This window comes from Oncorhynchus mykiss, chromosome 8 (genome assembly GCF_057628025.1).
Source record: "Oncorhynchus mykiss isolate SJ-2025 chromosome 8, ASM5762802v1, whole genome shotgun sequence".
NCBI lineage: Eukaryota > Metazoa > Chordata > Actinopteri > Salmoniformes > Salmonidae > Oncorhynchus > Oncorhynchus mykiss.
In genome coordinates, this window is record NC_143029.1 from 7960001 (window position 1) to 7985318 (window position 25318).

General features: G+C 45.6%; 1 protein-coding gene across 1 annotated transcript in view; it reads left to right on the top strand.

Moving 5' to 3' along the window:
• The window catches only part of LOC110529298 (putative G protein-coupled receptor 176), a 23750-nt gene extending 2137 nt beyond the window's left edge, over positions 1–21613 (top strand). The window contains exons 2-3 of the mRNA XM_036984652.2: positions 12927–13179; positions 18230–21613. Coding sequence (XP_036840547.1) covers positions 12927–13179; positions 18230–19460 — 1484 coding nt within the window. The 3' untranslated portion in view covers positions 19461–21613. The remainder of the gene's footprint in view (positions 1–12926; positions 13180–18229) is intronic.
• Positions 21614–25318: the final 3705 nt, after the last annotated feature.

The following is a 25318-nucleotide window of genomic DNA, read 5'->3' on the forward strand; positions in this document are numbered from 1 at the left end:
GCTGCTATGCCCAATACACTATATATGCAAAAGTTTCAAATTAGTGGATTTGGCTATTTCAGCTACACCTGTTGCTGACAGGTGTATAAAATCGAGCACACAGCCATGCAATCTCAATAGACAAACATTGGCAGTAGAATGGCCTTACTGAAGAGCTCAGTGACTTTCAACATGGCACTGTCATAGGATGCCAAAAGTCAGTTCGTCAAATTTCTGCCCTGCTAGAGCTTCCCGGTCAACTGTAAGTGTTGTTATTGTGAAGTGGAAATGTCTATGAGCAACAACAGCTCAGCTGCGAAGTGGTAAGCCACACAAACTCACAGAACGGGACCACCGAGTTCTGAAGGGCGTAGTGTGGTGTAAAGCTTGCCGCCATTAGACTCTGGAGCAGTGGAAACGCGTTCTCTGGAGTGGTGAGTCACGCTTCACTATCTGGCAGTCCGACGGGCGAATCTGGGTTTGGCGGATGCCAGGAGAACGCTAGCTGCCCAAATGCATAGTGCCAACTGTAAAGTTTGGTGGAGGAGGAATAATGGTCTGGGACTGTTTTTCATGGTTCGGGCTCAGCCTCTTTGTTCCAGTGAAGGGAATTCTTAACACTACAACATACAATGACAGTTTGGGGAAGGCCCTTTCATGTTTCAGAATGACAATGCCCCTATGCACAAAGCGAGGTCCATACAGAAATGGTTTGTCGAGATTGGTGTGGAATAACTTGACTGGCCTGCACAGAGCCCTGACCTTAACCCCATCGAACACATTTGGGATGAATTGGAACGCCAACTGCGAGCCAGGCCTAATCGCCAATCATCAGTGTTCGACCTCAATAATGCTCTTGCGGCTGAATGGAAGCAAGTCTCTGCAGCAATGTTCCAACATCTAATGGAAAGCCTTCCCAGAAGAGTGGCTGTTATAGCAGCAAAGGGGGGACCAACTTCATATTAATGCCCATGATTTTGGAATGAAATGTTCATCTATAAGCGCCTTCCCCACCTTAGACCCACTTCAATTTGCTTGCTGCCCCAATAGATCCACAGACGATGCAATCGCCACCACACTGCACACTGCCCTGTCCCATCTAAACAAGAGGCATACCTATGTAAGAATGCTATAGCTCATAGCTCAGCATTCAACACCATAGTACCCTCCAAGCTCATCATCAAGCTCGAGGCCCTGTGTCTGAACCCCGCCCTGTGCGACTGGGACCTGGACTTCCTGACGGGCCACCCCCAGGTGATGAAGGTAGGAAACAACACCTCCACAACGCTGATCCTCAACACTGGGGCCCCACAAGGGTGCGTTCTCAGCCCTCTCCTGTACTCCCTGTTCACCATGACTGCATGGCCAAGCACGGTTCCAACTCAATCATCAAGTTTGCAGATGACACAACAGTCGTAGGCTTGATTACCAAAAAAGATTAGACGGCCTACAGGGAGGAGGTGAGGGTTCCGGGAGTGTGGTGCCAGGAAAACAACCTCTCACTCAACGTGAACAAAACTAAGGAGATTGTGGACTTCAGGAAACAGCAGAGGGTGAACCCCCCTATCCACACCAATGGGACTGCAGTGGAGAAGCTTCAAGTTCCTCTGCGTACACATCACTGACAAACTGAAATGGTCCACCCACACAGACAGTGTGGTGAAGAAGGCGCAACAGCGCCTCTTCAATCTCAGGAGGCTAAAGAAATTTGTCTTAACACCTAAAACCCTCACAAACTTTTACAGATGCACAATTGAGAGCATCCTGACAGGCTGTATCACCACTTGGTATGGCAACTGCACCGCCTGCAACCACAGGGCTCTCCAGAGGGTGGTGCGGTCTGCCCAACGCATCACCGGGGGCAAACTTCCCACTCCACTGGACACCTACAGCACCCAATGCCATAGGAAGGCCTAAAAGATTATCAAGGACATCAACCACCCGAGCCACTGTCTGTTCACCCCGCTATCATCCAGAAGGCGAGGTCAGTACAGATGCATCAAAGCAGGGACCGAGAGACTGAAAAACAGCTTCTATCTCAAGGCCATCAGACTGCTAAACAGCCATCACTAGCACAGAGGCGGCTGCCTATAGACATAGATTAGGAATCACTGGCCACTTTTAGAAATGGATCACTTGCCACTTTAATAATGTTTCCGTATCTAGCATGACTCATCTCCTATGTATAAACTGTACTCTATACTATTCTGTGGCATCTTAGTCACTTTTAAATTGTGTTTTGCATATTGCATCACCAATTTCATATCAGTATACTATATTGTAGTCTATACTACTCCACTGACTGTTAAACAGCCATCACTAGCACATCCTATAGACATAGATTAGGAATCACTGGCCACTTTAAGGAAAGGAAACATTAGCCACTTTAATAATGTCTCTGTATCTTGTATTACTCATCTCATATGTATAAACTGTACTCTATACTGTTCTACGGTATCTTAGTCACTTTAATTATGTGTAAATATTGTATCACCCATCTCAAATGTATATACTGTATTCTATACTATTCTACGGTATCTTAGTCACTTTAATTATGTGTAAATATTGCATCACCCATCTCATATTGCATATACTGTACTCTATACTACGCCACTGTATCTTAGTCCAATGCCGCTCTGACATATATGTATATATATAGTCTTAATCCATTCCTTACTTAGATTTACGTGTATTTTGGGTATATGTCGTGAAACTGTTAGATATTACTTGTTAGATATTACTGTACTGTCGGAGCTAGAAGCACAAGTATTTCGTTACACCCACAATAACATCTGCTAAACACGTGTATGTGACCGATACAATTTGATTTGATCTGCTTTTGTCCTGGGCATTAGTGTTATAGTGTTATAGATCATCAATGTTTGCTCTTCCTCTGTATAAAAGCCATTGAGTTTGGTAACCAGTAACCACGGTGCTCCATTATTGCCCAGCAAGCATTTGAAACACTGATGAGGCCTGGTGCCAGTGATCTTTACAAACAATAGAGAGAGGGATGAGGAGCGAGAGGGATGAGGAGAGAGAGGGAGGGATGAGGAGAGAGAGGGAGGGATGAGGAGAGAGAGGGAGGGATGGGGAGAGAGAGGGAGGGATGGGGAGAGAGACAGAGGGATGAGGAGAGAGAGGGAGGGATGAGGAGAGAGAGAGAGGGAGGGATGAGGAGAGAGAGGGAGGGATGAGGAGAGAGAGGGAGGGATGGGGAGAGAGGGAGGGATGAGGAGAGAGAGAGATGAGGAGAGAGGGAGGGATGAGGAGAGAGAGAGATGAGGAGAGAGAGGGAGGGATGAGGAGAGAGAGAGAGGGATGGGGAGAGAGAGGGAGGGATGGGGAGAGAGAGGGAGGGATGGGGAGAGAGAGGGAGGGATGAGGAGAGAGAGGGATGAGGAGAGAGAGGGATGGGGAGAGGGAGGGATGAGGAGAGAGAGGGAGGGATGGGAGAGAGAGATGGGGGAGAGAGAGGGAGGGATGAGGAGAGAAAGGGAGGGATGGGGAGAGAGAGGGAGGGATGAGGAGAGAGAGAGGGATGGGGAGAGGGAGGGATGAGGAGAGAGAGGGAGGGATGAGGAGAGAGAGAGATGAGGAGAGAGAGGGAGGGATGAGGAGAGAGAGAGAGGGATGGGGAGAGAGAGGGATGAGGAGAGAGAGGGAGGGATGAGGAGAGAGAGATGAGGAGAGAGAGGGAGGGATGGGGAGAGAGAGGGAGGGATGGGGAGGGAGGGATGAGGAGAGAGAAAGAGGGAGGGAGAAAGAATGGAGGAAGAGAATGAGAGAACGAGAGAGTGTGTGAGAGAAGAGAAATAGTCCAATGACCTGTGTTTTAAAGGTATCGATGACCTCATCAATGACCTGTGTTTTAAAGGTATAGATGACCTCATCAATGACCTGTGTTTTAAATGAATAGATGGCCTCATCAATGACCTGTGTTTTAAATGAATAGATGGCCTCATCAATGACCTGTGTTTTAAAGGTATCGATGGCGTCATCAATGACTGGGCGGCAGGTAGCCTAGTGGTTAGAGCGTTGGGCCAGTAACTGAAAGGTTGCTAGATTGAATCCCAGAGCTGACAAGGTAAAAATCTGTTGTTCTGCCCCTGAACAAAGCAGTTAACCCAATGTTCCTAGGGCATCATTGTAAATAAGAATTTGTTCTTAACTGACTTGCCTAGTTAAATTTTAAAAAATGACCTGTGTTTTAAAGGTATGTCTGAGAGACTGACTGGCAGCCTGACTGAATGACTGACTGACTGACTGACTGTCAGAGGGATTCATAGGAGGCTCTGTCAGTCTGGATTCAGAGGAGGCCCTGTAAGTCTGGAGTCAAAGGAGGTTCTGTCAGTCGGGAGAGAGGGGCTGGAGGAGAAGATTGCTGGGTTACTGAAGAGTCAATAGGGGAATGTTTGAGTATCCCAAATGGCACCCTATTCCCTATATATTCCCACCACTTTAGACCAGAGCCCTATTCTCTATATAGTGCGCCACTTTAGACCAGAGCCCTATTCCCTATATAGTGAACTACTTTTGACCAGGGACTCAACCATGGTCTCCTTCAGCAGCACGCCAATCAAACTAAGCAAAAGTTTTCTAGAACACTGGCTTTTAAAGCAGAGAAACAATTTGAGTTTCCTGGAAGAAGAAAACGAAATAATTGAATGCCTTTTTGAGTGCTCAGTCTAAGTTAGTGAGGGCTTCAAAGTCTCTGTCAGTTGGAAGTAGGAGCTTCCAGGAAGAGCTGAGAAGACTGGAGTTGCGGAGCTGTGCCTGTTAGGTCCTAAAAGACTTCTGTCAGCTTGACGAAGAGAAGATTGTGTCTACCTGCTGTGAGGGCCTGAAGGGCTTCTGTGAGATGGGGAGAGAGAGTGAAGGAGAACTAGAGTTATTGAAGAGTCAGATAGTGAAATGGGGGAAAGAAAGATGTCTGCCTAGTTCAGAAGCACTCAGACCGTGCAGTCCACAGACCACCGTTCCGAGACGGAGAGGTGTCCCGCAGGTGCCAGCCCGTTGAAACATAATGAGGATGATACATAGAAAAATAAAAGTACAGCTCATTTTAACCAGCTCAGTGGTTAACCCATCCTCCTGCTTTCAGAGACATTTAAATACCTACAGTATGGCAAAAACCTTTTTGTATGGACAGCCTTTTTCAAAACCAGTCTCAATGCCCATACAGACCAGCAGTGCATATTGGAGCCGATTCTGACCCGAGTTAAGAGCACGTAAAATGAAACATAAATCCCTTTCATGCACTTTTCTTTTCATGCGTATTCTGACCTTGACATACCGTGAAACTTCAGCATGAGAATAGCGTGCTAGTCATCTTAGTTTGGGGGTGGAGAACAAATAAATTAAGGTGTCTTACAGATAAGCCGTTTTCTTACCTTGACATACTGTGAAACTTCTGTTAATAACCCAGGCTTCTATTAGAGACAGGCTTCTATTAGAGACGGGCTTCTATTAGAGACGGGCTTCTATTAGAGACAGGCTTCTATTAGAGACAGGCTTCTATTAAAGACAGGCTTCTATTAGAGACAGGCTTCTATTGGAGACAGGCTTCTATTAGAGACAGGCTTCTATTAGAGACAGGCTTCTATTAGAGACAGGCTTCTATTAAAGACAGGCTTCTATTAGAGACAGGCTTCTATTAGAGACAGGCTTCTATTAAAGACAGGCTTCTATTAGAGACAGGCTTCTATTGGAGACAGGCTTCTATTAAAGACAGGCTTCTATTAGAGACAGGCTTCTATTAGAGACAGGCTTCTATTAGAGACAGGCTTCTATTAGAGACAGGCTTCTATTAGAGACAGGCTTCTATTAAAGACAGGCTTCTATTAGAGACAGGCTTCTATTGGAGACAGGCTTCTATTAGAGACAGGCTTCTATTAGAGACAGGCTTCTATTAGAGACAGGCTTCTATTAAAGACAGGCTTCTATTAGAGACAGGCTTCTATTAGAGACAGGCTTCTATTAAAGACAGGCTTCTATTAGAGACAGGCTTCTATTGGAGACAGGCTTCTATTAAAGACAGGCTTCTATTAGAGACAGGCTTCTATTAGAGACAGGCTTCTATTAGAGACAGGCTTCTATTAAAGACAGGCTTCTATTAGAGACAGGCTTCTATTAGAGACAGGCTTCTATTAAAGACAGGCTTCTATTAGAGACAGGCTTCTATTAAAGACAGGCTTCTATTGGAGACAGGCTTCTATTAGAGACAGGCTTCTATTAAAGACAGGCTTCTATTAGAGACAGGCTTCTATTAAAGACATGCTTCTATTAGAGACGGGCTTCTATTAAAGACAGGCTTCTATTAGAGACGGGCTTCTATTAGAGACGGGCTTCTATTAGAGACGGGCTTCTATTAGAGACGGGCTTCTATTAGAGACAGGCTTCTATTAGAGACAGGCTTCTATTAGAGACGGGCTTCTATTAAAGACAGGCTTCTATTAGAGACAGGCTTCTATTAAAGACAGGCTTCTATTAAAGACAGGCTTCTATTAGAGACAGGCTTCTATTAGAGAAAGGCTTCTATTAGAGACAGGCTTTTGCTCATTTGTATTGTTCATTGTTTAATTCCAGCATTTAATCAATGTCTTCATTTCCTGCACTAAAATGTTATCATTTACCCACTGTCACGTTTCTTTTGTCTTCGTATGCCTCTATAAAAAATAAAAGGTTTATTTGACTGTGCATTTTCGTCAGTTCTTTTTTTCGCCACTTTTTTGCTTGCCAGTTAGCTAGCAGTTCTCAGCAGTTAGCAACCAATGGCTAGCAGTTCTCAGCAGTTAGCAACCAATGGCTAGCAGTTCTCAGCAGTTAGCAACCAATGGCTAGCAGTTCTCAGCAGTTAGCAACCAATGGCTAGCAGTTTCCTACTGGCGATAGAAATGGATGATTGCCATCATTTTTTAGAGTCATTACTTAATTATTTATTGTAACAAATAAAACGTTATAGCTTATAAACAATTCATGGTAATTCATGGTAATTCACGGCAATTCATGGTAATTCATAGTAATTCATGGTAATTCATGGTAATTTGTGGCAATTCATGGTAATTTGTGGTAATTCACGGTAATTCATAGTAATTCATGGAAATTTGTGGTAATTTGTGGTAATTCATGGTAATTTGTGGTAATTCATGGTAATTCATGGTAATCTCGTAAACAATTAATTTAGACCCGGCGTTTATTTGTGGCTCTCGAGTGGTGCAACGGTCTAAGGCACCGCATCGCAGTGCTAGAGGCGTCACTACAAACCCCGGTTCGATAATGGGCTGTATCTCAACCGGCCGTGATCAGGAGTCCCGTGGGACGGCACACCTTTGGCCCAGCGTCGTCCGGGTTAGGGGAGGGTTTGGCCACGGTAGGCCGTCATTGTAAATAAGAATTAGTTCTTAACTGACTTGCCCAGTTAAATAAAGGTTCAATATTTGAATTGATTTGAAACAGCCGTTTATTTGCTGAAATGTGTGCCGTTGGCCAGCTGTTAATAAGGGACAGGTGGCTATTTAAGACTGCGCTTAGTTTAAGTTTTACAGTAATTCCCTAATAATTCCACCACCTTTAACTAGTGAGGAAACCACGAATAACATCTAGCAAACCTACCGGTTCCAAGTGGATATCTTCTTTCTTTTTTTTCTGATAGAAACAATACCATTCTGCATGCACTGTACTTTACAACTTGATAACAGTTAGGTAAATGAGTCATCCCTTTGGATAAGAGGATTGTGAATATATAAATGACACTTGTTTTTGATCTATTTGACCTTATAATCAATCGTTGGAGACGTGAAACCAGCCATGTGGCAGCAAACTGAACCATATCAACATAGACATTTTCCTACAGTAAAGTTTATGAAACGCTGTGCCATTATGCAGAATTTAAATTGTACGCCCTTTTAACTTTCAGGGATGGGCACTCTCGAATGTCTTAATTATAGACTATCCTGACTTTCTCTCTCTCTCTCTCTCTCTCTCTCTCTCTCTCTCTCTCCTGTTTCTATCATATTAAATAATATCCACTAACAGTATAGACCATCAGTAGGTTTAATAACAACACATATTCAACTGACAATTTACTGTTAGTTCCCTTCAAATTGTTATAGCCTACATTATCATCCAGTTGAGTTATTACTTCCTCTGTAAACGCCATCACGCCCGTGTGGTTGTTGCTGAGGATCATTAGTAACAGTGGAGAGTATAAATAAAAGTCGACGAATTCAATCAGTTATGGACCTGAGCGCAGGCCAAGCCGTGACAGTTTGAACCCGACGCATGGTTCAAAACCTGGCCGTGTCATCACACAGTACCATGGTTAGCGCAGGCGACAGACGAGGGTATAGCCTACTAGTATACACTATTCTCCCTATTATAATTCTATGTAAACCAATCTTACAACATTACCATGGTTAGTGCAGGCGACAGACGAGGGTATAGCCTACTAGTATACACTATTCTCCCTATTATAATTCTATGTAAACCAATCTTACAACATTACCATGGTTAGTGCAGGCGACAGACGAGGGTATAGCCTACTAGTATACACTATTCTCCCTATTATAATTCTATGTAAACCAATCTTACAACATTACCATGGTTAGTGCAGGCGACAGACGAGGGTATAGCCTACTAGTGTACACTATTCTCCCTATTATAATTCTATGTAAACCAATCTTACAACATTACCATGGTTAGTGCAGGCGACAGACGAGGGTATAGCCTACTAGTGTACACTATTCTCCCTATTATAATTCTATGTAAACCAATCTTACAACATTACCATGGTTAGTGCAGGCGACAGACGAGGGTATAGCCTACTAGTATACACTATTCTCCCTATTATAATTCTATGTAAACCAATCTTACAACATTACCATGGTTAGTGCAGGCGACAGACGAGGGTATAGCCTACTAGTATACACTATTCTCCCTATTATAATTCTATGTAAACCAATCTTACAACATTACCATGGGTTAAGGAAATGAATGTGACACATTTCAGAATGAATCAAGACACTGCTTTCTTTCTTTAGTGTGTAAAGGCTCTCCAAACCAATTTTAAAAAAATGTATTATTCATAAATACTTTCCTAACCCTAAATATCTCACAAGATCAGACTATTCTGAAATCTACCAATTTGGTGCTGAAACAGAGACAAATATGGATATATTTAGATGGCTTTCTTTTATTGATCTTTAAAATTATTCTAGCGAGTCTGTCGACAAAATTGGAACTAAAACACACCATATTTAAAGGGATGGCCTAAGATAAAAGTACTGACAACCCTTTTGAATGAAAACTCCACGAGGAATTCTGTTGGCCAGCAAGTGGTAGGGTTTTCAACCCTTTTGAATGAAAACTCCACGAGGAATTCTGTTGGCCAGCAAGTGGTAGGGTTTTCAACCCTTTTGAATGAAAACTCCACGAGGAATTCTGTTGGCCAGCAAGTGGTAGGGTTTTCAACCCTTTTGAATGAAAACTCCACGAGGAATTCTGTTGGCCAGCAAGTGGTAGGGTTTTCAGCAGTTGAATGAAAACTCCACGAGGAATTCTGTTGGCCAGCAAGTGGTAGGGTTTTCAGCAGTTGAATGAAAACTCCACGAGGAATTCTGTTGGCCAGCAAGTGGTAGGGTTTTCAGCAGTTGAATGAAAACTCCACGAGGAAATCTGTTGGCCAGCAAGTGGTAGGGTTTTCAACCCTTTTGAATGAAAACTCCACGAGGAATTCTGTTGGCCAGCAAGTGGTAGGGTTTTCAGCAGTTGAATGAAAACTCCACGAGGAATTCTGTTGGCCAGCAAGTGGTAGGGTTTTCAACCCTTTTGAATGAAAACTCCACGAGGAATTCTGTTGGCCAGCAAGTGGTAGGGTTTTCAGCAGTTGAATGAAAACTCCACGAGGAATTCTGTTGGCCAGCAAGTGGTAGGGTTTTCAGCAGTTGAATGAAAACTTCACGAGGAATTCTGTTGGCCAGCAAGTGGTAGGGTTTTCAGCAGTTGAATGAAAACTCCACGAGGAAATCTGTTGGCCAGCAAGTGGTAGGGTTTTCAGCAGTTGAATGAAAACTCCACGAGGAATTCTGTTGGCCAGCAAGTGGTAGGGTTTTCAGCAGTTGAATGAAATGTATTCAGAGTGTGCGAGGTAGCCACACTTACAGAGCGAGTTTTGCAAATGAATAAGCAAAATCTGATTTACCAAATACTGAGAAGTGCGTAGGAAATGCGTCCGTAGGAATGGCGTCCGTAGGAATGGCGTCCGTAGGAAAGGCGTCAGTAGGAAAGGCGTCCGTAGGAATGGCGTCAGTAGGAAAGGCGTCCGTAGGAATGGCGTCCGTAGGAATGGCGTCCGTAGGAATGGCGTTCGTAGGAATGGCGTCCGTGGGAAAGGCGTCCGTAGGAAATGTGTAAATTCTTATGTCTGATTCGGCCCCATAATGATAATAATGTATATAATTAATATAATGGAGGATATGAAAATACAGAATTGAGACTTGTCTTGAAAATGGCACTCGCTGAAATACCAATTATAAAAGTCCTTTATTCTCCTCTGTTTTTATGTGCAGTTTTCTATCATAGCAGCTCAAGGGGGACTCCTTCAACTATGGACATGCGGATGTATTATTTTTTATTAGTGCACTAGACAGAGATGGAGTAGAGAGAAGGAGGGAGGGAGAGAGAGGATGGTGGGAGTAGGGAAGGAGGGAGAGAGGATGGTGGGAGTTTGGAAGGAGGGAGAGAGGATGGTGGGAGTAGGGAAGGAGGGAGAGAGAGGATGGTGGGAGTAGGGAAGGAGGGAGAGAGAGGATGGAGGGAGTAGGGAAGGAGGGAGAGAGAGGATGGAGGGAGTTTGGAAGGAGGGAGAGAGGATGGTGGGAGTAGGGAAGGAGGGAGAGAGAGGATGGTGGGAGTAGGGAAGGAGCCAGGAGGGATGGTGGGAGTAGGGAAGGAGGGAGAGAGGATGGTGGGAGTAGGGAAGGAGGGAGAGAGAGGATGGAGGGAGTTTGGAAGGAGGGAGAGAGGATGGTGGGAGTAGGGAAGGAGGGAGAGAGAGGATGGTGGGAGTAGGGAAGGAGCCAGGAGGGATGGTGGGAGTAGGGAAGGAGGGAGAGAGGATGGTGGGAGTAGGGAAGGAGGGAGAGAGAGGATGGTGGGAGTAGGGAAGGAGCCAGGAGGGATGGTGGGAGTAGGGAAGGAGGGAGAGAGGATGGTGGGAGTAGGGAAGGAGGGAGAGAGGATGGTGGGAGTAGGGAAGGAGGGAGAGAGGATGGTGGGAGTAGGGAAGGAGGGAGAGAGAGAATGGTGGGAGTAGGGAAGGAGGGAGAGAGAGAATGGTGGGAGTAGGGAAGGAGCCAGGAGGGATGGTGGGAGTAGGGAAGGAGGGAGAGAGAGAATGGTGGGAGTAGGGAAGGAGGGAGAGAGAGGATGGTGGGAGTAGGGAAGGAGCCAGGATGGATGGTGGGTTATGTGAAGTAAAGTTGTGTGTGTGTGTGTGTGTGTGTGTGTGTGTGTGTGTGTGTGTGTGTGTGTGTGTGTGTGTGTGTGTGTGTGTGTGTGATGAGTCACCAGCTCTGGGATGTGTGTGGAATACCAGTGGCACGTCACATCTGTTGCTAAAATGTATCTGTCTTCTTGGCGCCCCTCAGGCCTGCCTCTGCCCTCCAGTTTAAATAGATTATTTTGACAAACTGATGTTAAGGCAACTGGAAAAGACAGAAGGGGATGTAAGATCGATCATTTTTTCAATGTTGTTTATTCCTGACTGTTTTCCAAAAAGCTCTTCCAAAACTCACACATGATATTTCACTGTATTACATTTTCTTACCTTCCCTTATACTGTAAAACCATCACACATTATCCAGTCTAAACACTCTCTCTCCCTCCTCTCCTGTCTCTGCCTCTCTCTCTCCTCCCCTCTCCCTCCTCTCCTGTCTCTGCCTCTCTCTCTCTCCTCCCCTCTCCCTTCTCTCCTGTCTCTGCCTCTCTCTCTCTCCTCCCCTCTCCCTCCTCTCCTCTCCTGTCTCTGCCTCTCTCTCTCTCTTCTTCTCCCTCTCCCTCCTCTCCTGTCTCTGCCTCTATCTCCTCCCCTCTCCCTCCTCTCCTGTCTCTGCCTCTCTCTCTCTCCTCCCCTCTCCCTCCTCTCCTCCCCTGTCTCTGCCTCTCTCTCTCTCTTCTCCCCTCTCCCTCCTCTCCTGTCTCTGCCTCTCTCTCTCTCCTCCCCTCTCCCTCCTCTCCTGTCTCTGCCTCTCTCTCTCCTCCCCTCTCCCTCCTCTCCTCTCCTGTCTCTGCCTCTCTCTCTCTCCTCCCCTCTACCTCCTCTCCTGTCTCTGCCTCTCTCTCTCTCTCTCTCTCCACCCCTGTCCCTCCTTTCCTCTCCTGTCTCTGCCTCTCTCTCTCTCCTCCCCTCTCCCTCCTCTCCTCTCTGCCTCTCTCTCTCTCTCTCTCCTCCCCTCTCCCTCCTCTCCTGTCTCTGCATCTCTCTCTCTCCTCCCCTCTCCCTCCTCTCCTGTCTCTGCCTCTCTCTCTCTCCTCCCCTCTCCCTCCTCTCCTCTCCTGTCTCTGCCTCTCTCTCTCTCCTCCCCCTCCTCTCCTCTCCTGTCTCTGCCTCTCTCTCTCTCTCCTCCCCTCTCCCTCCTCTCCTGTCTCTGCCTCTCTCTCTCCTCCCCTCTCCCTCCTCTCATGTCTCTGCCTCTCTCTCTCTCTCCTCCCCTCTCCCTCCTCTCCTGTCTCTGCCTCTCTCTCTCTCCTCCCCTCTCCCTCCTCTCCTCTCCTGTCTCTGCCTCTCTCTCTCATCCCCTCTCCCTCCTCTCCTGTCTCTGCCTTCTCTTCTTCCCCTCTCCATCTTCCTCTCCCTCTCTCTCTCTTTTCCTCTCCCTTCCCCTCTCCACCCCCCTCTCTCTGTTTCTATTTCTCTCTCTCTCCCTCCCTCTCTCTCCCTCTCCCAGGCAATGGTACTGTTTTATGGTGTACCTGCTGTACCAGTGTCTTCAAGTCGGTGACCAGTCGCTTCATTAAGAACCTGGCGTGCTCAGGGATCTGTGCGGGTCTGGTGTGTGTTCCCTTTGACGTGGCTCTAGGGGCCAGCCCTCGCTGCTGCTGGTGGCTACACACTCTGCTGCTCTGCAAGGCCCTGAAGTTCCTCCACAAACTCTTCTGTTCCGTCACCGTGCTCAGCTTCGCTGCCATCGCACTCGACAGGTAGGGGATTGCAGGAAAATCAAACTGCACTGCTGGTAGCTGCAACATACTGCGCTCTGGTCCCATCTGTTCAGATCTGTCTGGGGGGAGGCACTGCTTACTGGTCCCATCTGTTCAGATCTGTCTGGGGGGGGGGGGGGGGACTGCTTACTGGTCCCATCTGTTCAGATCTGTCTGGGGGGGGGGGCACTGCTTACTGGTCCATCTGTTCAGATCTGTCTGGGGGGGGGGGGGGGGGGGGGACTGCTTACTGGTCCCATCTGTTCAGATCTGTCTGGGGGGGGGGGGGGACGACGACGACGACTGCTTACTGGTCCCATCTGTTCAGGATCTGTCTGGGGGGGGACGACGACGACGACTGCTTACTGGTCCCATCTGTTCAGATCTGTCTGGGGGGGGGGGGCACTGCTTACTGGTCCCATCTGTTCAGATCTGTCTGGGGGGGGGGGGGGGGGGGGGCTGCTTACTGGTCCCATCTGTTCAGATCTGTCTGGGGGGGGGGGGGGGATTCTTGCCTGACATTTCGGTGCGGTAATAAAGCACATGTCCTGTGTTCATGCTTTTATTTATTTATACATGTGGAAAGACACACAGCGGGGAAACTGCTTGATCTTGTAAACACGGACCTTTAAATGACCCACCCCCCCCTCCCCGTGCACGCCACTATTTCAACATCATTTCCTGTCGTTTAGCTTCCACATCCTCCAAAGAATGACGACGGCTACTTATACATATTCATGAACTGGGTCTGGGTTGTCAGTGTTGCTAGCTATCTTGCTAACTTTGTCTAGCTAGCTATATTACCGGTTGTTGCTGTTTTTGTTACTACACTTCATTCAAAAGATTAGCCAGGTTCTGGTTCTGGAGCTGGTTCTGGAGCTGGTTCTGGAGCTGGTTCTGGAGCTGGTTCTGGAGCTGGTTCTGGAGCTGGTTCTGTGGCTGGTTCTGGAGCTGGTTCTGGAGCTGGATTTGTCATAAGCATTCATTTAGGGAAAACTTCACCACAGAAGGAAACCACTGGCCTGTCGTTAACTTCACCACAGATGGAAACCACTGGCCTGTCTTTAACTTCACCACAGATGGAAACCACTGGCCTGTCTTTAACTTCACCACAGATAGAAACCACTGGCCTGTCTTTAACTTCACCACAGATGGATACCACTGGCCTGTCTTTAACTTCACCACAGATGGAAACCACTGGCCTGTCTTTAACTTCACCACAGAAGGAAACCACTGGCCTGTCGTTAACTTCACCACAGATGGAAACCACTGGCCTGTCTTTAACTTCACCACAGATAGAAACCACTGGCCTGTCGTTAACTTCACCACAGATGGAAACCACTGGCCTGTCGTTAACTTCACCACAGATGGAAACCACTGGCCTGTCTTTAACTTCACCACAGATGGAAACCACTGGTCTGTCTAACTTCACCACAGATGGAAACCACTGGCCTGTCGTTAACTTCACCACAGATGGAAACCACTGGCCTGTCGTTAACTTCACCACAGATGGAAACCACTGGCCTGTCGTTAACTTCACCACAGATGGAAACCACTGGTCTGTCTAACTTCACCACAGATGGAAACCACTGGTCTGTCGTTAACTTCACCACAGATAGAAACCACTGGCCTGTCTTTAACTTCACCACAGATGGAAACCACTGGCCTGTCTTTAACTTCACCACAGATGGAAACCACTGGTCTGTCTAACTTCACCACAGATGGAAACCACTGGCCTGTCGTTAACTTCACCACAGATGGAAACCACTGGCCTGTCTAACTTCACCACAGATGGAAACCACTGGCCTGTCGTTAACTTCACCACAGATGGACACCACTGGTCTGTCTAACTTCACCACAGATAGAAACCACTGGCCTGTCTTTAACTTCACTATAGATGGAAACCACTGGCCTGTCGTTAACTTCACCACAGATGGAAACCACTGGCCTGTCTTTAACTTCACTATAGATGGAAACCACTGGCCTGTCGTTAACTTCACCACAGATGGAAACCACTGGTCTGTCTAACTTCACCACAGATAGAAACCACTGGCCTGTCGTTAACTTCACCACAGATGGAAACCACTGGCCTGTCGTTAACTTCACCACAGATGGAAACCACTGGTCTGTCTAACTTCACCACAGATAGAAACCACTGGCCTGTCTTTAACTTCACCACAGATGGAAACCACTGGCCTGTCGTTAACTTCACCACAGATGGAAACCACTGGCCTGTCGTTAACTTCACCACAGATGGAAACCACTGGCCTGTCTAACTTCACCACAGATGGAAACCACTGGCCTGTCGTTAACTTCACCACAGATGGAAACCACTGGCCTGTCGTTAACTTCACCACAGATGGAAACCACTGGCCTGTCTTTAACCACCACAGATGGAAACCACTGGCCTGTCGTTAACTTCACCACAGATGGAAACCACTGGCCTGTCGTTAACTTCACCACAGATGGAAACCACTGGCCTGTCGTTAACTTCACCACAGATGGAAACCCCTGGCCTGTCGTTAACTTCACCACAGATGGAAACCACTGGCCTGTCGTTAACTTCACCACAGATGGAAACCACTGGCCTGTCTTTAACTTCACCACAGATGGATACCACTGGCCTGTCTTTAACTTCACCACAGATGGAAACCACTGGCCTGTCTTTAACTTCACCACAGAAGGAAACCACTGGCCTGTCGTTAACTTCACCACAGATGGAAACCACTGGCCTGTCTTTAACTTCACCACAGATGGAAACCACTGGCCTGTCTTTATGAAAAAAAACCCACATGAATTTCACGTGATCACATGTAAAGTGTTGTGATCTTATGTGAAGATAATGTGATAACGTAATGACATGTAAAGCAACATGTGACAACATGAAATGTTATGTGACGTGTTCCATCTTTCACATGATTTCACATCTGAAATTTCACGTGAAAACGTATTTTATTTTCTGTAACGACTGAAAACGAAACGTAGGCTGAAAATAATTTGTATGTCATATCACAGGAAGAGACACTGTGTAACGGATGTGAAACGGCTAGCTTAGTTAGCGGTGTTCGCGCTAAATAGCGTTTCAATCGGTGACGTCACTTGCTCTGAGACCTTGAAGTAGTAGTTCCCCTTGCTCTGCAAGGGCCGCGGCTTTTGTGGAGCGATGGGTAACGATGCTTCGTGGGTGACTGTTGTTGATGTGTGCAGAGGGTCCCTGGTTCGCGCCCGGGTATGGGCGAGGGGACGGTCTAAAATTATACTGTTACAACTGCATTCACACAAAATTGCACGAAGTAGGCAGTTCGGATTTTTCACTTCAAATACATCATACTTTGACTAAAACGATTACTGATTGACTTAAATCGTTGTGCAACATCATGGGTGAACTCTGGCCATTGTCTTTCAGCTCGAAAAACTGGATTTATACTGGTATGGGCGTTTTAAAACTGAAAACAGTAAAATCTGTTTTTGTACCAGATAAAACTTCCCTCTATCTCTACTCACCCGTGTGGTTTGGAGACGGACTGTAATTGATGCAGAATGTGTACTCCACTCTGCCTGGTGCTGTTTGTCTCTCCTGCAGAGCTCCCTGTTCTGAGCTGCAGCCAAAATAACTGACAGTCCACAGGGAGGGACTCTCTCCCTGACACTCACAGCTACACTCCATTCTACACTCTCAGCTACACTCCATTCTACACTCTCAGCTACACTCCATTCTACACTCTCAGCTACACTTCATTCTACACTCACAGCTACACTCCATTCTACACTCACAGCTACACGCCATTCTACACTCAAAGCTACACTCCATTCTACAATCACTCCATTCTACACTCACAGCTACACTCCATTCTACACTCACTCCATTCTACACTCACAGCTACACTCCATTCTACACTCACAGCTACACTCCATTCTACACTGAGCTACACTCCATTCTACACTCACTCTATTCTACACTCCATTCTACACTGAGCTACACTCCATTCTACACTCACTCCATTCTACACTGAGCTACACTCCATTCTACACTCACTCCATTCTACACTCACTCCATTCTACACTCTTTTGCTCTATCACTACACTCCATTCTACACTCACAGCTACACTCCGTTCTACACTGAGCTACATTCCATTCTATGCTCTTTTGCTCTATCACTACACTCTCTTCTTCATCACTGCTACACTTTCTCTTCCCTCCTCTTCCTTCACCGCTATACTCGCTCACTCACTCACTCACTCACTCACTCACTCACTCACTCACTCACTCACTCACTCACTCATTCGCCTCTTTCCTCTTCCAAGAAAAGTAAAAACACTTGGTTAGAAAATAATGATAATAATTTGTACACTGCAAATTGACCAAAACAAGGTCCAAAAATAGATTTTATTTGAAAATAGCAATAATTTCAAACCTTGATTACATTGAGACACGATCACACATGTCTTTTTTTATTTGTGGGAATACTTGGGGACATTTGGGGACATTTCCTAAATTAAACTAATTTTTTTGATCTACATCGAACACACAAAACCTTTGTAGTTACTACTGTCCTGATCTACATCGAACACACAAAGCCTTCGTAGTTACTACTGTTCTGATCTACATCGAACACACAAAGCCTTCGTAGTTACTACTGTTCTGATCTACATTGAACACACAAAGCCTTCGTAGTTACTACTGTTCTGATCTACATCGAACACACAAAGCCTTCGTAGTTACTACTGTTCTGATCTACATCGAACACACAAAGCCTTCGTAGTTACTACTGTTCTAGATCTACATCGAACACACAAAGCCTTCGTAGTTACTACTGTTCTGATCTACATCAAACACACAAAGCCTTCGTAGTTACTACTGTTCTAGATCTACATCGAACACACAAAGCCTTCGTAGTTACTACTGTTCTGATCTAAACACTCAAAGAACAGAATGCTTACATTGTATACGTGTTAATGTTACGGTTAAAAGTGTCACTGCAGAGGCTCAACTCAGTGTGAATGAATGCTCTGCGGTGTGTAATGTTGTCTATCCTCTCCTCCTCTCTAGGTACTACTCTGTCCTCTACCCTCTGGAGAGGAAGATCTCAGACGCCAGGTCACGTGACCTTGTCATCTACATCTGGATCCACGCCACCATCGCCAGCGTGCCCGTGTTCGCCTTAACCAACGTTACGGACGTGTATGCAACCTCGTCCTGTTCCGACGCCCGCGCCCGCTCCCTGGGTCACATGGTCTACGTGTTGACCTACAACGTTACCACGGTGATCCTTCCGCTCGTTGTCGTCTTCCTGTTAATGGTCCTGATTCGCAGAGCTCTCAACGCCAGCCAGAAGAAGAAGGTGATCATCGCAGCATTAAGAACACCTCAGAACTCCATCTCCATCCCTTATGTCTCTCAACGCGAGGCTGAGCTACATGCTACGTTACTGGCTGTGGTGTTAGCCTTCTCGGCCTGTAGCGCCCCCTATGGAGCGTTGGTGGTATACCGCACTCTTCTCGGGGACGGGGAGGATTTGTCCCCTTCTCTCCATCTCACGGCCATCTGGCTGCCCAAGGTGTCTCTCCTCACCAACCCTCTGCTGTTTCTGACGGTGAACGGCTCGGCTCGACGCTGCCTGTTTGATGTTCTAGTCCGGGTACACAGACGCTACAGTCGGCGTAACGTGGTCAGCACTGGGGATCTGGGGCTGAGGGGCGAGGGAGGGTTGGGAGGGTCTGGGACCCTGGAGGGGTCTGCTCGTGCTGGGAGCCAGCTCCTGGAGATGTTTAATATCGGACAGCAGCAGATCTTTAGGCCGACCGATGAAGAGGAGGAGGAGGTAGAGAATGCGAGCCCTTCATTAGGGTCAGGGATGGGGGGCTGTCCTCATCCCAACGAGAACCACCACCAGGCAGGGGGAGGAGGGGGAGGAGGGAAGGTGGTTCTACAGAAAGAGACCGAACCAACCAGAGAGAGCGTCCCGGTAACTAAAGAACAACCTCCTCTCATATTGCCCGAGGTCTCACCTGTCCGTGCCTGTGCTTACACCTCCTCGTCACAGGTGGCGCCAGCGACCCCCACGGAGCCCGAAGACGCCACCCAGTTTGGGTTCGGGCCATTCGAGCTGCCGCCCCAGTGGCTGCCGGAGACCAGGAACAGTAAAAAGAGGCTCCTCCCACCGCTAGGGAACACCCCAGAGGAACTGATCCAGACCAAACAGCCACGCCCAAGGCCAGAACGACGAATTAGCAGGAACAACAAGGTCAGCACCTTCCCCACATTGACCCCTGAACTATAAACCCTGGCCATTGACCTTTGAACTGATGACCCCTGATCACAGCTATGGGTGGAGGTCAGCATGTGGATGATTTGTGATCCGTTTTGTGTCAATGACTGGGTACACAGTCAGTGGAGGAAACCCCACCTGACCAACCACCTGCCCAAGGGCCCCCTGTAAGAGAGAACAGAAAGTACAACTCCAGAGCTCGATGAGTCTGTCTCATTGTTGATTCTCTCTGTCGTGTATTGCAGTGGTTCCCAAACTTTTTATAGCCCCATACCCCTTCCAACATTCAACCTCCAGCTGTATCCCCTCTAGCACCAGGGTCAGCGCACTCTCAAATGTTGTTTTTTGCAATCATTGTAAGCCTGCCACACACACACACACACACACACACACACACACACACACACACTATACTATACATTTATTAAACATAAGAATGACTGTAAGTTTTTGTCACAACCTGGCTCACGGGGAAGTGACAAAAGAGCTCTTATAGGACCAGGGCAAAAATTATAATAGAAAAATAATCAATTGCCTGTTCAGGGGCAGAACGACAGATTTGTACCTGGTCAGCTCGGGGGTTTGAACTTGCAACCTTCCGGTTACTAGTCCAACGCTCTAACCACTAGGCTACCCTGCCACCCCATATCCACAGCAGCAGGAATAATTAAGTCCTCCACAATAGTATGGGACTTGCCTGTCCCAGCCACTCGGTAACTCACCATATAAGACACTTCTAGCCCCTTCTTATTAATGGTATCTGTTGCTTTTATACATGTCTTACTACTTGAAAGTCGTCTTTATTCTAACTCAAAAAACTCCTGTGTCTAGTTTTTCAAATTGTCATGTTTCGTTTCTAAATGTCTGCGCAAGAGTGTTGGTTTCCCGTGAGAGAGTAACAGTTAATGTGATTGGATGAGTAACGGTTAATGTGATTGGATGAGTAACGGTTAATGTGATTGGATGTTAATTATTTGACATTGTGTTGTTACTTTGCTGAACATTAGATGGTTTAATTTTATTTTTGGCAGTGAAACAAGGCTACTCAGGCGAGAAATAAACCTCATCCAAATGTATAGCCCTGTTGGAAAATATAAATGTACCGTTTGAAAAATGTGAATCCCATTTTTATTTTGCGTACCTCCGACGGCATTGCGTACCCCAGTTTGTGAATACCTGGTGTAATGAATACATGTTGTGTAAATAACAGGCTAGTAGGTAAAAGGCAGCGCACCAGGCCTCGCACAACACCTAATAGCCCAGGTCTAATGTCTAAAGCCACGTTTTTCTGGAGACATTGGTCGATCCCAATCTCTTCGTGCTTGTAACGCTAGGGTAGTGGGTTTTATTCCCGGGACCATCCGTACGTACAACAGAACGATATGGACGCATGACTGACTGTATGTCGCTTTGGATAAAAGCGTCTGCTAAATGACATATTTATTATATATTATATTATCCCCAATGTCCTGGTTTAGATGTTCTCGCTTAAAAAATAAATAATATACTTTGTACTGGCACTGCTGAACGGGGCAGCAGGGGGTTAAAACCTTTTCGATACCTCTGTTTTATTCAACGTAATTAGTCCAAACAATTCAATCTAGTTGATTTCTAAGAAAATGTTGGACTTCAGGCCAATGATGTATTGGAACGTACACACAGTGCATTTCATTCTTGGAAGGACACATTTACATTGGGATTGACATGGATAGTTAAGTAACACGAACACTGGATGAATCATAGATTCTGGGTGACATTGAAGTTACACAAGTGTTTCTGAAGGTGTTTTTCCAAAAACATCTTCTAACATGATTAAACTGTCATCGAGTCTTTTATCTGTGTCAAACCTTTCACTTTTGCGTTAACATCGTGTCACCATAGTCGCGGTATCTTCTCTTGAGTTGTTTTTTCATCAAAAGGATTATATATTTCATTTAGAAAAATATGTAAAGCCTTGAGTCGTAGCTGTCCATATGTGGGTTTAATCTGCATTTTATGTTACTTTGCAGTTCTTTCTCTAGAGTAGAACAGGTGTCTTCAGGTGTGTTGAATATCATTCCTTTCCAATGCCCAACCCTTTGTACTACAGATATAGTGACTTCAATGCAATGAATAACATGATAAGTGCAATTGTACAGTATGCAAATAAAATAACTTTGAATTAACAGAATTGTCCTCGTGCTTTGCTCATATTCTGTAATGAAATTCTTCAGTGTTCTTCAACCTCCTGTTCATGGACTGGCCCCAGTCGGTGAGATATTGCTTTCCGGTCCCTGAGATGCTAGAGTGTTAGTTTTGATGTTAGCTGTACCTCAGGAGGGGAAAAAACATAGTTTGCCTGGTCCCAGATCTGTTTCTGCTCTTGCCAACTTCCTTGCTCATTGCTCAAACCAATGAGTGACAAGGAGTTGGCATTATGACTGGCAACTGACTATCCTACCGATCCTTGACTTTGGCGATGTCATTTACAAAGCACAAACTCTACTCAGCAAATTGGATGCAGTCTATCACAGTGCCATCCATTTTGTCACCAAAGCCCTATATACTACCCACCACTCTGACCTGTATGCCCTCGTTGGTTGGCCCTCGCTTCATATTCGTCGCCAAACCCACTGGTTCCAGGTCATCTACAAGTCTCTGCTAGGTAAAGCCCCGCCTTATCTCAGCTCACTGGTCACCATAGCAGCACCCACCCGTAGCACGCGCTCCAGCAGGTATATCTCACTGGTTCCACGCCAATTCCTAATTTGGCCGCCATTCCTTCCAGTTCTCTGCTGCCAATGACCGGAACTAACTACAAAAATCACTGAAGCTGGAGACTCATATCTCCCTCACTAGCTTTAAGCACCAGCTGTGAGAGCATCTCACAGATCACTGCACCTGTACATAGCCCATCGGTAAACAGCCCATCCAACTACCTCATCCCCATACTGTTATTTATTTTATTTATTTTGCTCCTTTGCACCCCAGTAATCTCTATTTGCACATTCATCTTCTGCACATCTATCATACCAGGGTTTAATTGTTATATTGTAATTATTTCATCACTATGGCCTATTTATTGCCTCACCTCTCTTATCCTACCTGATTTGCACACATTGAACATAGACTTTTTCTATTGTATTATTGACTGTATGTTTGTTTTACTCCATGTGTAACTCTGTGTTGTTGTTTGTGTCGCACATCTTTTCTTCATCTTGGCCAGGTCGCAGTTGTAAATGAGAACTTGTTCTCAACTGGCCAACCTGGTTAAATAGAGGTAAAATAAAACATTCTAGGACAGACTCAATCAAATCACATTTTATTGGTCACATTCACATATTTAACAGATGTTATTGCAGGTGTAGCAAAAATGCTTGTATTTTTCCCAACAGTGCAGTAGTATCTAACAATTCACAACAATCCACACAAATCTACAAGTTAAAAAAAATATATATATATGCCCGTCCCTGTTTATATAACAGATTGAGAAACACTCGTAATGGACCATCCCTAGTAGAGGGATTTCCTATATATTTCCTATATAGTGCACTACTTTTTGACCTTCTCTTCAAAAGTAGTGCACTATAAAGGGAACAGGGTGCCTTTTAGGATGCAGCCCCCGAGAGGCTGGAGTGAGGGGAAAGATCTCCTACCTACCAAGTCTCCACGGATCAATACCATTGACTCTACAGAGAAGCTGCAGATCAATACTGCTCCATTTACAACACAGTCTGCATGGTATAAATGAAATGAGAAATACATATAGGCCTAACGAAAGTCTCTTGATCAATTGATAGTCAGATTTAATCTACAACCCTTTATATAAAGATATTTTGTTGTAGCGCTTGCAGTCACAAGGTCTGAATCATGTACTTTGTCATTTCGTTTTTTTTTTTTAACGCGATGGTGGTCACTGACTGAGATTTATATGCTATCAAGTATGTCAACATACAGTGGCAAGGAAAAGTATGTGAAACCTTTGGAAATACCTGGATTTCTGCATAAATTGGTCATACAATTTCATCTGATCTTCATCTAAGTCACAACAATAGACAAACACAGTCTGCTTAAACTAATAACACACAAATTATTATACGTTTTGATGTCTTTATTGAACACACCGTGTAAACATTCACAGTGCAGGGTGGGAAAAGTATGTGAACCCTTGGATTTAATAACTGGTTGACCCTCCTTTGGCAGCAATAACCTCAACCAAATATTTTCTGTAGTCAGACCTGCAAAACGGCCAGGAGGAATTTTGGACCAGTCCTCTTTACAAAACTGTTTCAGTTCAGAAATATTCTTGGGATATTGTCTGGTGTGAACTGCTCTCGAGGTCATGCCACAGCATCTCAATCAGGTTGAGGTCAGGACTCTGACTGGGCCACTCCAGAAGGCATATTTTTGTCTGTTGACGCCATTGTGTTGTTTTGTGTTTTGGGTTGTTGTCCTGTTGCACCACCCAACTTCTGTTCAGCTTCAATTGACAGACAGATAGCCTAACATTCTCCTGCAAAATGCCTTTATAAACTTGGGAATTCATTTTTCTGTTGGCGATAGCAAGCTGTCCAGGCCCTGAGGCAGCAAAGCAGCCCCAAACCATGATGCTCCCTCCACCAGACTTTACAGTTGGGATGAGGTTTTGATGTTGGTGTGCTGTGCCTTTTTTGTCTCCACACATAGTGTTGTGTGTTCCTTCCAAACAACTCAACTGTAGTTTCATCTGTCCACAGAATATTTGGCCAGTAGCGCTGTGGAACATCCAGGTGCACTTTTTGCAAACGTCAGACGTGCAGCAATGTTTTTTTTGGACAGCAGTGGCTTCTGTGGTGTCCTCCTATGAACACCATTCTTGTTTAGTGTTTAACGTATCGAAGTCTCGTCAACAGAGATGTTAGCATCTTCCAGAGATTTCTGTAAGTCTTTAACTGACACTCTAGAATTCTTCTTAACCTCATTGAGCATTCTGCGCTGTGCTCTTGCAATCATCTTTGCAGGACGGCCACTCCTAGGGAGAGTAGCAACAATGCTGAACTTTCTCCATTTATAGACAATGTGTCTTACCGTGGACTGATGAACATCAAGGCTTTTAGAGATACTTTGTAACCCTTTCCAGCGTCATGCAAGTCAACAATTCTTAATCTCAGGTCTTCTGAGATCTCTTTTGTTCGAGGCATGGTTCACATCAGGCAATGCTTCTTGCGTATAGCAATCTCACATTTTGTGAGTGTTTTTTATAGGGCAGGGCAGCTCTAACCAACATCTCCAATCTTGTCTCATTGATTGGACTCCAGGTTAGCTGACTCCTGACTCCAATTAGCTTTTGGAGAAGTCATTAGCCTAGCATACTTTTTCCAACCTACACTGTGAATGTTTAAATGATGTATTTAATATGACAAGAAAAATACAATAATGTGTGTGTTAATAGTCTATGTTTGTTTATTATTGTGACTTAGATGAAGATCAGATCAAATGTTATGACTAATTTATACAGAAATCCAGGTAAGTCCTGTCACGCCCTGGCCTTAGTATTCTGTGTTTTCTTTATTATGTTGGTTAGGCCAGGGTGTGACATGGGTGATTTATGTGTTTTGTCTTATCTAGGGTTTTTGTAGTCTATGGGGTTGTGTTCAGTTGAGTGTTCTAGGTAAGTCTATGGTTGCCTGGAGTGGTTCTCAATCAGAGGCAGGTGTTTATCGTTGTTTCTGATTGGGAACCATATTTAGGCAGCCATATTCTTTAGGTATCTTGTGGGTGGTTGTTCCTGTCTCTGTGTTTTGCACCAGTTAGGACTGTTTCGGTTTTTCCACGTTTTCTTATTTTGTATAGTGTTCACGTTTTCATCTTTCATTAAAGATGTTTCTAAATAACCATGCTGCATTTTGGTC